The sequence below is a fragment of the Ammospiza caudacuta genome, chromosome Z (genome assembly GCF_027887145.1).
Source record: "Ammospiza caudacuta isolate bAmmCau1 chromosome Z, bAmmCau1.pri, whole genome shotgun sequence".
NCBI classification, from domain to species: domain Eukaryota; kingdom Metazoa; phylum Chordata; class Aves; order Passeriformes; family Passerellidae; genus Ammospiza; species Ammospiza caudacuta.
The window spans coordinates 12,611,125-12,624,099 of NC_080632.1; the positions used below are offsets into that span (position 1 = coordinate 12,611,125).

Sequence of the window (12,975 nt, forward strand, 5' to 3'; positions counted from 1 at the left end):
TAAGGTAAGTACTGACCTTTGCTGTAACAATTTTTGGAACAGGATACCACATTTAAGTCAGTTATTTTTATCCCAAAAACCTCCCTTACCTTTTTATTTCTCATGATGCAAGTGACTAGCGCTGCCCCCGTACAATTCCCCTCCCTTGCTTCTCAGAGGAGTACTGCTTCCCGTGTTCTTTCACTTGCCTGGCAGAGGCAAGGCTGACAATTAGACATGCCCCTCTCTGGAAATTGTTTTGCTCTGATTCAGCCTTCAGTTAAGCTACTGGTGAATATCATTCAGGCTTAACAACCTGATTCAATCAGTACTCTAAGCTACAAACATAGTCAGTTATGCAAAGGATGTGTTCTGCCTTCGTTTTGTTTGCTTAAGTATCACCTTTATGGTCTGTGCACAGGTGTGAAGTACTGCTCCCGAGCTTTGAAGATTTTTCTGGGTATTTTTGTTCAAGTCTAATGTAGGTTTATAGTACTAATATTCTTGACCTAACTAGGTGGTAGAGTCATCATCAATCTGTCATTTTGATGTTATCGCTGAGAAATTAGAATAGAAATCTGATGTAAAGAACTTCTTTGAGAAGGAGGTGCCAACTTAATTTTGGAATTTATCCCACTGGATAAATTTAAGATAAATTTGGCTTTTGTCAGGAAGACCGATTTTTTTTGTTGTTGTTGTTTTAGTATTTCATGTTATTCTAAGTTTAACTGGCAAATATATAATTTTAATAGACATAGTAAGATATATATGTATAATAAAGGGGGAAGTTGAGTTGTAAAAATAAAGGATCACTATTGACTCCCTGTATCTGTAGTGTTCACCATTAGACAGCACCTGGGCTTAAGGTTTTCCATTATGGAATTTAATTGTTAAAGATTGGAAAGATTCCTTTGTTCATCCTATCTATCTAATAATAATAATGAGAGTTCTTTCTTTGTTATTGGGTTGAGAATTAAGACCAAAATATCATTTCCAAATTTTCTGTAAAACTGCCTGCTTTAAATTTGGGAACAGAGTAGAGGGTAGGATGGCAGGTTGAGACAGACTGTAGCAAGTTAGAAACCACTTGGACTTTTGTTTTGAACAAGAATGAATTCAAATATATAACAGGAATTTAATATCTCAAATTCTGTTCCATAATAAATAATGTCAATTTTTGAGAGTCTTTCCTTAACACTTGATGTTTAATAATTGAAATGCTTTTATGTATTATGCACCAATGGACTTAATGTATTGCTGGTGTTTCTCTGGGACAAAAGTAAGCTAAGTGAAGGCAAAAGGTGAGACATTTCAAATCCCTAGCTCAGTCTAGCTCTAAGAATAATATTAAAGTATGGCTAGTTAGGAATGTCTTGTCTTCTGTTTAGACCTCAGACACATTTTTAGACTGTTGGTTATTCTTCCACTGATGTTTATGGAAGCAGTTTGATTTTAATGGAACTCTGAATTCATTTGAAATGAGATTTGGTTAGCAGGGAAATGCACTCTTACTTTTAAAATATTTGTCTTTGTTGAACTAATTTCTAAAATTTAAGTCAATGTAATGAATGTATTGTATATGGAACGTAATCAAGGAAAACAGTTTCTAATGTCTTCCATATTTCTCACAGGTTGTGAAGATGAGAAAAGATGTGAAGAAGGCCAGAGTCCTCACTATTCGCAGACTAACCAGACACATCGGGAAATTAAAATCGAAAAAGTCAGTTTTAAATAATAGTGGTTTTTTGTGGTTTATAAATAAGGCACTGTTTTAATTGTTTTCACAAAAATTGAAAAATGTACTACATTTAAAACTTAAGGCACTAAAACACATATTTGTCTTATTTTAACTTAATTTTAGACTAAAAATACAAACCAAAACGAGTTTCATAAAGCACAATTGGGATTACTTTTTTAATGGGATTTAGTGTATTGGAAGGTAATCTGAATCAGTTACAGAACCTTTTACAGCACATCTCAAAGTGTCAGATTAGATTATTCTGCTGTTGAATTTAAATTGCACCAAATTTTCTCACTGTAGTTGTCTTTAGGATTGTGTAGCAAAAAATACTTCATTTGCATAGATATACAGGTTATACTTAATTATTAGTAATTACTAATAATTCATTCTTGTATGAACAGCTTAAACAATATATTGTAGATTATGTTTTTAGAGATTACTGGCCTGAAATAATTTAGCACATATCTTAGAGATGGTGTGAGATACATCTCCTACTGTGTTTGTAGTGTAAATTGTGAGGATACTCTCACAATTTTTGCAAGTTGTCCAAAATAAGAAGCAAATCCAATGAACTTCCATATTTAAATGCTACAGATCTTAAAACGGAATTATATTTGAGTGGGTCAGAAATACTGTATCAGAAAATACAAAACCACAATTCATATGAAGCAGTCACCCATTCTTGAATATGAATTGTGGTTTTGTATTTTCTGATAGAGTAATTTTTGTTTTTCACATAGTTCTGCTAAATCCTCAGTGTTTCCTCTGCTGTTCAGTACAGCAAAAGCTTTAGGCTATGTTCAACTCTTTGCTAAAATGTTCACTTGCCAGTAAGGGATTGTGTTTGTGCACCATCTCCTGATTTTTTTTTATTTTGCTACTTAGTATTGCTAGAGAGGAAACAAAGTTACTAAACTGAGATTTTTTTTTTTTTTTAAAAATAATTATAGACTTCATTTGCAGGGGTTCAGAAGACTTGAAATTAAAGAACCAAAAACGAGTTGAGAGATTAATAGAAGAAATCCATGCCATGAAGGTAATACAATGTTTAAATAATTCAGTATTAGAGACAACTATTTTAAGTCTGTTTTCTGAGACTGCATTACTGAAACTTTAAGTATTTTCAGAGTAAGCTTGAACATTAACACAGCTAGCAAATTGTGAGTATTTGCATTTGTCCAGGTGTAAAACAGTTTGAGTCTTAAACGTTCCAGGCCAAACATGAATTTGCTTAGTGTGTGGTGTTCGAAGTTTTTACTGTAACAATTAAAGCACAGAATCTGAAGTTCTTGTGCCGCTCAGGAGTATGGTGAGGTATTTTGTGTGTCTGACAGTACAGTATCCTCATTGTCTGTCCTGCAAGCTCTGAATATCATGCCATTTGTATTTGGTTCTGTAGTAATTTCAAATTGTAGCTTTAAGGGACTTGAGCCAGATCTTTTTTTAGTGTTCAGCCTTGCTGTTAATTGATACAGTGTTTGTATCTAATATGTTATGACATCAAGAAAATGCTTCAGAAATTTTATAACTTCATAATGACTTGTGCTAATCTCTCAATTTTAGTTGATACCACATAAAATTATGTGTGGTGAAATGAGTTACAAATTCCAATCATAGGACTTGAGCACAAGTCATATATAGGTCGTGACAAATGTTTTCTCACAATATGGCTGTTTTGATTATTTCCTTGACAAGTGTAGTTGATAACTGTAGTGATTATATCATTACACTACTATTTTGTGCTATTCTGGGAGCACGCAGTATTTCTGTTTGTTTTTAACATTTCTGTCTTTTTTTTCTCAACCTTGCAAAGATCTTAGTCTTCAAAAAAGGCTAATAACAGGAAAGGCTTCATTGACCAATTTAGATGTGCTTTGTGCCAAATTGATCAAGTAGAATCAGAGGGATTTTTAGCTTAATACTTCTAGGAAGAATCTTCATAAACCAACAAAAGGGAAAAGAAAATGGGCAGCACTGCTCAATCACTATGACAGTAATATTGAGGCACTCTGCATTACTGACTTGCCATCAGTCTTAAACTTGATCTTGTATTTGCTTCTTTTTCTCTGTGTTTTTGGGTTTTTTTTAATAATTTGATTACATTGTTTTTTAATGCCAAGTATGTGTGTCTCAGTTTCTAAGAGAATGATCATCAGGTGTGCTGGAGCACTGAGCTCAGAAGCCCCTGTTTTTTTATGGGACTTTTGTGAGTGTTCTTGAGGGAGTTTCACTGCAAGATTTGTTCTGCACACATTTACCAGGAGTCTTTGTTTTGTCCACATTGTACTTTTCCTGCCAGGATTGGATCATGCAAACATCTTAAAGCCTGCTTGCACTCAGGACTGTATTGGCCAAGTACATTCAAATGTTGCTTCAGTTGGCATGAACATGTACAGGGCTTGTAAATGGTAGCTTTAAGAGTGGCTGTCAGGGATGGAAAGACTTGTAGCCTAGAAAGCTGAAGGCAAGTTTTGCCCTGAAATAGTTTATAGAAAGGGAGGAGTCCTCAAAGTAAGCAGTTGAGAAGGAAGAACTCTCCTGCTTCCTGGGTAGATGCACTTGATTATCTGTAAGTTAAAATTAGTAAATGCACTTGGTTATCTGAAATTTTAAGTGCTGTAAGTTGACTTTACTGTTAAAAACAATGCACTGTTACATTAATATTTAATAGGAAGAAGGTTTGTTTACTTGGAGATTTTTAGACTTCAAAAATGCATAAGTTGACACTTACTAGCTTTATAGGATATTTGTTTCTTAAATGAAAGAAAAACTCCTGTTTCTTATTAATCACTACCTAAAAGGCACTAGTCGTATATGTATTTTTTCAACCACTGTTGATTTCTGTACTAACAGAGATTTTTAGAGTTGATATTGAAATATTCCTCATTAAGCATGGAAGAAGTGAAAAAGACAGCTTTCACACAAACTAGTAAGGTTATTTCAGATGACTGGAGGATTTTATGTTGGTGAAATCTCACTCCCAGCAACCTTTTGTCTTAAGTTATTAATCATAAGATTCATAAAAAACACGTTCACATAACTCAAATTTTGAATTTGAGAATTTTAAGGAAAAATTGGACACAATAGAAATAGAAAATTATCTATAAAGTTGCTCTAAACTAAGGTTTGAGTTATTCTAGATTATTTTAACAGTTTTAGTGTGTGGATCTCAAACACATGCTAGGGGAAATTCAAAATCCTTTCAAAGTTGATGGATTGTGTGGTGGATATGGCAATTTTTTGTGTTCTTTAACAGCAAGAAGTTGTCCATTAACTTCTCGTTATGTGTTTTATCTAAGAAAAAATGCCTCATCTCTCTTAGAGGATGATTAGTCTTTAGGAGCTGCAAACTGCAAAGAGCAGTTCAGTGGAAAAGACAAAAAATCCAACAAAATAATTACAGCAGCCAAAATGGTTTGGAACCGGAAAATGGATGTTGCACCAGAATCTGATAGTGTGTGTATTTTCAGGACAAAATATTTATTGAAGTGGTAACTTACAACTTCTGGAAATTCTTTGTTGGTTGAAGGCCTGAAGGCTTTCTGTAGGTTGAAGAAAATAGCACAGGTTTTTTCCAAGTTCTTCCCAGTTGTCAAAGTCATGGTTTGACACTGGCTAAGCACCAGGCACCCATGAGAAAAACTATTCACTCATATTCCTCTGCTACAGTTGAGCATAGGAGACAGAAAGAAAGACTCAGGGACTCATGGGTTGAGGTAAGAATTAGGAGAAAATATTCCAAGGGCAAAACAGGCTCAAAACTTTAAAAGGTATAAAGAAAAATTTGTTAACATAATTTAAAGAGGTTAATTAGAATTGAAATAAACCTTGAGAACATTTTCGTCCCTCCAACCTCTCCTTCTTTCACGCTGACAGTACAGAGAGACAGGGTGTGGGAGTTTTGGTCAGTTTTTCATCTGAAATCTTTCTTCAGTTTGCTTAGGGAGAGTCTCATCTGCTATGCCATGGGGTCCTTCCCAGGGGAGACAGTTGTCTGTGAACTTTTCCAGCGTGGTGCTAATTTTGATGAGCAGCAGTCCTGCCCAGCCTGCTCTAATGTGAGTCCCTCCCCCAGGCAAAAGAGTTTTCCCAAACTACATGGTGTGGGTCATATTAGTTCATGGGGTATATGTAAGTCTTTGAAGGATAAGCTGCTCTAGTTTGGAAGCAAGGTTCCTCAGTCTCTGCAAGCAAGGGTCTGGTTTCCTATTAGACTACAGCTTTTCAGCATGCACCTGCTCCAGCATGAGAACTGTTTCTCACAGGCTGCAAATGGTTCTCTTGATCTCCCATGCACTTCCTGAGTTACCAGGAAACAGTTTGTTGTATTATAGTCCTCGCCATAGCTTGGAGAAAAATCTCAGCTCCTCTCCCTCCCTCTGTTCACTGCAACCTTAGTGTTGCCATGTTGTTCTCCTCATGTGTCCTCACCTTTTCCTTTTCTCTGGCTTGGAAGAAAATTGTTGTCTGTAGGTTGGTTTGTTCTCAAGTTCTGTCAATTGAAAAGTTCTCATAGGGTTTTGCAGTGCTGAAAGGTTGATCTCGCCTGGGCTCTGTATCGAGGAATTGCTCATTATGCCCCTCGCTGTCAGACATGTGCGCCCCACTGGCAGTGCATGGGCTGTGCCAGCTGCCGTGATGCTGGCACCATTTGGCACCTCTCTTCATGTGGGGCGCTAAAAAGGAGAAGGCGCTGCTGCCACCGCTGCCCTCGTGCCTGCAGCGTGGCTGGCTGGAAGCAGCTCAGCAGGCAGAGTTCACTGCGAGCTGGGCCGAGGTGCTGTGCTGCATGGCCCCGGCATGGCCCCAGCACCTCCCCACCCTGCGGAAGAAGAGCAAGGACTGAGTGTGGTTTTTGCCTTCTTAAATATGTCATTGCGGAGGTGTTACCAACTTCTCTAAGTGGGTCAACAATACGTCTGTCATTAGAGCCTTTAGGGATTGGCTTCTCTGGGCATAGTAGAAACTTTATGGAGCTGCTCTCAGAAGATGCTTCTGTGGCTTTCCCCATCCCCACTAAAAGCCATTGTGTTAAACCAATGCACAAAGATGCCTCTTTCTAAACATCAGTCCTTTTTCTTCCATCATCAAAAACAGACCCTGACCTCCTTTCTCCTTATCATATATCCAGGAAAAAAAAAAGAGCCACCTGAAGACTGTTGGCAGCAAAGTCTTTGGAAGGACTATATATGTTCTGATGACCTCAGAAGGCATTATTGGTGGATTCCATTTTACAGGGAGTTGGGTTCAGTCTTAGGGAAGAAAGACTGAATGTCTGCAACCTTGACACAGTTGTCTGTTTACTGAAGTTTTTAATGCAATGGCTTAAGTTTCTCTTACTCAGAAAAAAAAATTCTAATGGTTTGAAATACTAATCAGGAACAATTCTTTGCTTTCTTAAGAATTACGTTTCTCAGTTCAGCTGCCTGTAAATTTTTTGAGCCTGCAGCTCAGCAGGATTTCTCTGAATAAAACAAATTTGAACTTTCAGTTACAAGATTTTAAATTCTCTTTCTAGATCTTTTCTGGATTTTAACGTTCTTTAACTTCTCTTTCTAGTTTTTATCTGTACTAACTACAGTCTGATACAACAGGAAGAACAAAATGCTTACTGTTACTTGCAGTTGTATTACTGACTCTCAGGGATGCTGTTTTCCTGTCCTCAAGTAAATTCTGAGCTGACAGTGCTGACATATCACTTTAAACACACTGTTTCCTCGAAGTGAGATGGTATCAAATGCTTTCACTTTTTTTAATAGAGTGTCCATGTCTTTTTTAATACGCTCTACATAGTTGCGCATGCACAATTCTGCATATATAATGAAAATCTATGAATTGTTGGTGCTGGGCTGTGATGAAAAACCTTTTGTTACTTGAATTTGCAAATAGTATATATTGTATTATTGTTAGAATGGCATTTAAATATTTTATTCTCTATATTTTCATTGTTAGAACTAAAGAATAAAAAAATCTTAACCGGAAAATACAATTAAAAGTGTCTCAGGCACAACAATCAGATGTAAACTCTGTGAGAAATGAGAGCAGTTAAAGTTCCAGCTACATGGATGCAGGAACTGGGTTAATTGCAGGAGTTCTCAAAGCTATTGGAATAATACACTGGTTTTTGAGTTCTTGAGTTTTCATTTTTCCAAAACTGTACAAACATTTATTCCAGAATTCATGAAAGATGGGGGAAAAGAATGGTATGATCCTTTTAGACTTCTATGAAATGTAAAATTCTGTATACTTACGGATACTTTTTTACTTGTTTGTCAGGCTTGAGGATACTATCAAAATGGATTAATTATCCATGGTAGAGTACTGCTTTCTATGTTTAAGAAGCTGTTACTTTTTGAAAGTTTCTTGACACAAAAATAACAGATTGTCCAGTGATTTCTTAGCAATGTGTATCTTACTTTGAGTTGTTGGAATTTCTTGCTGAGGAAAGATCTTATTATAATAGTTGTTCCCTTACCAGATGTCTAGGTGTACTTTTGCCTTTATATTGCAACAAAAATCTTGTCATTATCTTGTCATCTTGCAACAAAAATCTTATCATTATATCACAAGATGTTGCTATATCATGTTTGGGCGATGCCCATTGAGAAAATATGGACAAAAGGCAATTTGCAGTGCTTAAAGGGAAAATGCTTCCTATTTGTCAGGAATGAGCAGCAGTTGGTTTCCATATTCAAGTGCCTTGGAAAGATATGTTCTCTGTCCTGAAAATTATCACTGGAGAAACAGATTAGTTAATACAATGAGCGATTTTAGTACACTTAAACCACAGTATTTATCACAGAATAATGAATTCAGTACAAGAGATACAGGAAAAAATAATGCTTTACATTATTTTATTAGTTTTATATTCCAGCAAGATGTTAACAGAAGTAGACTTAAATACTATGGTTTTGAGAGCCAAATTATTTTATAAAAGTAGAACCTCAGTTTGAAGGTTATTTTCACACTTATTGTGCTTGGAACAACCGTCATTCAATTTCCTGAAAGTAATAGGTGTGGAATAGTGGTGAGGTTGAGGACAGGGCTGGGTAACTGATGATTTTTGTAGTACGTCAGCTTTAAGAACTTGGTAGGTCTTTCTTCTTGTATGGCCTTTTTGCGTGGAATTTTTATATCCTAAAATACTAGTCTTTTTTGTAAATCTTTGTATCTGTACTAACTACTGTCATTTTCTTCTAGCAGTATTGTGTTCTTTCTTGGTTAATGGTTCCATCTTGTGTAACCTGGCTTTCAGTTAACACCTCGCTGTAAAATTGTTTTAAGTCAGAGTGGAAAAAAATGCACTTTTTTGCTTTTTTTTCTCCTGGCATGTGTTTCCTACAGTCTTGCATATTTTCTTTTAAAAGAGATAGAAAACATTCATCCTAGTGTTGTAGAATCTTCAGTCTTTAAAAGTTTTTGTAAGAGTAATGGGAATTGCTTGAACTTCAGTGTAGTCAGCCTAGGAGCAGTTCTTCATGCTTCTCAATAAAAGGCAGAGGCACGGGTGGTTCAGCTTCTACCATGGTGTGGGCCAGATGCCACTTGAGGACAATTTCAGGGAAGGAAGAAGGGGTAGAACTTAGTTATTCAGCCCTCCTTCAGTGGAGCAGTCTAGATCCTTGCTTTGGTGCAGGTGTCTTTCCATCCATGGTGATGCATTCTTTGACAGTAATGCAGGAAGCGTGGGGCTTTGAGTGGCAGATATATCCATGTGTGCGTTGGTCAGACATAGATGTGTGAGGAGTCAGGCACTGTTGGAAACACAAAAGTTTGCTGCTTGTGCTCTCAACAGCACATTCTACTTTGCCAGCAGCAGTTCATGGCTGTTCTGGACAGCATATGCCTTACTAGGGAGTATTATTTTTGTTTTAAAACTGCATATTAGTTTAGTGGCTATCTAAAATTATGTTAAGGTTGAAGTAAAAGCTCTCCCAAGTAGGGAACACAATCTAAAGATCATTTGACATAATGGAGAAAAAGGTGGTGTGGATAAACAGTGCCCAAACACTGAATGAAACAGAAAATCCACCAAAGGTGAAAGCAAGAACAGACAGCCTGTGATGAATGTGGAAGACACTGCGGTGATGATGTGCAGAGATGATGTTAGTAAATACGAAATTCTGATGGATTTTCAATTAGTGAGGAATGTGAAGCTCTGTAGGAATGGATTCTGTACCTACACTGCAGCAGAAGTAAGGCTAAAGGGAGATAAGAATCTACAGCTCAGTGTGGAACTATGGGAAAAGGTGAGCTATTTAATAATGGGGGTTTTTTAAATTTATGAATAAGAATGAGGAAGGAATGCCTCATCAGGAGCCTACATGTCTCCTCAATGTATCCACTTCATTTGAATATTCCTACTTACAGCCTTTTTTGATTCTCAAAATAGTGAGGAGGAAGATTAGTATAATCAGTGGCTGAGTTCTGTTATTAATCTTTATAGCATTTCATACTCTTTTCACTGATACATTGCTTCCATTCATATTTATGCTAAAATGAGAAACTCCATACTTAATATTCTTAACTGTTTTCCTAAGCTAGTCTTGTAGTTGCTTCTCTTGCAGGGTCAAAGTATGTTGAATGAGCAATCTCAACATGAGAATACTGTAGAATGATACTTTCCTTTTTTTTCTTTTTTCCTAGATAGCAAGCATAAAAGAATACTTAAAATTGTGAGAAAGACCGACAGAAAAATTAGTGTGGGACGTTCTACTATACAGTTTTAATTTGAAGGAAGAAAATAGCTGACAGCCATTCTTACTGTTTTACTGCATTATGATAGTAGAAGTTCTTTGGCTTTTTTAACGTATTGAGATACTGTCCTGGATTACATAAAAAAAATGGGCTGCATGTCATAAAAATAAAAGTCAGTAAAAACATCATCAGCTTCATTTTGAAAACTTTATTGTTGACAAGATTCTTAAGTAGAAGCAGCTATTGTGGTTCTTATGCATTAGATTCCTTGTTACAAAGTCAAAACAGATCACAAAGGCGGCTTTTTGTTGGATTTGAGACATCTTAAGGAAAATATTAGAGTACGTTCTAAGTGCAGGTTGTCAACTGACTTAAAAATATAGCTTGCAGATGAAGCTTTTTCTAATGAAGTCTTGCATAAGAGTTTTACACTCTCATTTTTTGTAAGGATGCAAAATAAGACATTTTCATTTTTTGAAAAAATAAGACTTGCAGATGAGACTTCATCTCTTTTCTGAATTCTATGTATTTTCATTGTTTATTTTAAAAAAGAGGCAACCTTTGCAATAATATTAAAAAAATGCAACTTGTATGCCTTTATGTGAAAATGAGTGACAGCAAAAAAAAGACTTAGTATTAATCAGAATAATGACAGAAAGGTCAGCTTGTTTCTGCACTCATTTTGAAAATGTTTATGTGTATTCAAAATAGATTTTTTTTTTTTTGTACTTTTTTGTACTTTTGACTTCTTTCATGATCCCAACATGCATTTTACTTTACTTAACCAGTTTGGGCCTTTTCTTAAATGTCTCCGTAATTCATGAGAACCTAAATAAAGAACATTTCTGTATGTACTGCATACTTTTGCTTTGTATTTTGATGATCCTGTGCTAAGGTATTGTAGTCATTGTGAGATCTCTGAGACAATTCTAATTAACTTCTTGCTGTATACTAGCTGGTCTTTATACTTAATTTATTCTGGAGAAGCGAAGAATAATACCTGCAATCAACAGTGAATCTTCTTAGTATAGTGGATAATTACTAAATTGTCTGAATATCCTTAATCGACTGTTCTTATTTGTCCTCTTTCTTCTGAAGAAATTTTCCACAGAAATGAGATCATTTGAAGGGTTTGTAGTGGGAGGGGGAAAGAAGTTGGAGATTACTCTAAATATCTTTATAGTCACTTGGAAATTAATTAATTCAGAATGGCAGCTGCAGCTGCTATGACTTCCAACTGATGCTTTTGTGTGTAAAATCTTATTTCCCCCATGGCTACTTCCTGCTTAAAAAAAAAAATGAAGTCTGTTGGGAATGTAATGGTAATTTAAATATGACTTCAGTGCTGCACAAATGTGTGGGCACTTTTATTTAGGTGAGGATTTAGTGAACATATAGATCAATAGTAAGTGGTAGAATATTGGTGCCTTTACGAGATGAAAGTCATGCCTTGCAAATCAGTGGGAGGTCTTTGAAGGAGTAAATACATAGTACATATTGTTGGTTTAGTCTTTACATTGTTTAATATTATGAAAAAAAGCCATTGTCCTGCTTTCACCAAAGCCTCTAGTGGTTTTATGTGGTTTTAGTTTGCTGGGGTTTTTTTAAGTTGTTCCTGAATATGAATTTTCTCCTTTTAGTCATAGAGTTAAACATAGCAAGCGAAAGAGAAAAATAAATGCTTGGCTTTTGTAGTGTTGGAAAGCTGACAGTGGAGTTTTGTGCAGATCAGTGCTGGAAATGATTCAGAAAAAGTGAATGAATGACAGAGCTTGATGATTCGAGAATTTTGAGGTAATGAAGATACTAATACTTAAGACACTGCAGAACTGATCAGCTGGGCAGCTAAATGACTGAAGAAATTCAATGGTAGTAAATGCTAAGTAGTACTTGTGGTGGTGGTGAGAATTACATTTCCAGTACTTCTTTTTTACTGGATTGAAAGAAATTGGCTTTTGGTGACACCACTAGGAGGTGGCTATCAGAGTTACCATATATATCTATGAAAGTACTAGATTGCTCTGCCTTGTCTTCAAACAGAAGACAGTCTGTTCCAATTAAAATTGTTTTACTGTATACTGCATAAATCGTCTTTGTGTATGGAAAAGCAACCAAATAAATTAGTAAAAGTATAAAGAAGAGTGTCAAGATTGATCATATATGGCACAGCATGTGCATAAGGTGTAAAAAAATCAGAGGAGGATTCTCCAGGATATAAGGTGAACTACTGATGCTGGAGTTCTACACAATTCATGTATTTGTCCTGGATAGATCTTGTGTACCAGTGTTTTTCTGAGGTGGTTTTAACAGCCTGTTTAAAAATCTGCTTGTATTAAAACCAAAACCTTTTTTTGTTTATTTCCACCTTTACTCCTTATCCTGGGCAAATCAGGTGACAGGTTTCTGTTGCGGAAGTTTCAAGATCTCCAGGAAAGGACAAAAACTAATTTATTTTTTCCTCTGTGGATCTTGAAGAAAGGACGGGAGGAGGAGTAATTCTCCTGGAGACAGTGCATACTGGGAAAAGGAATAAAAACAAGAAGTTCTTTTTTTCCTGC

The 12,975-nt window shown here is 35.9% G+C and overlaps 1 protein-coding gene across 1 annotated transcript in view; it reads left to right on the forward strand.

The window, feature by feature from the left end:
- Positions 1–12,975, forward strand: part of SRFBP1 (serum response factor binding protein 1) — a 68,604-nt gene that overhangs the window by 20,576 nt on the left and 35,053 nt on the right. The window contains exons 2-3 of the mRNA XM_058823747.1: positions 1,611–1,699; positions 2,684–2,756. Of these exons, the coding sequence (XP_058679730.1) occupies positions 1,611–1,699; positions 2,684–2,756 (162 nt within the window). The remainder of the gene's footprint in view (positions 1–1,610; positions 1,700–2,683; positions 2,757–12,975) is intronic.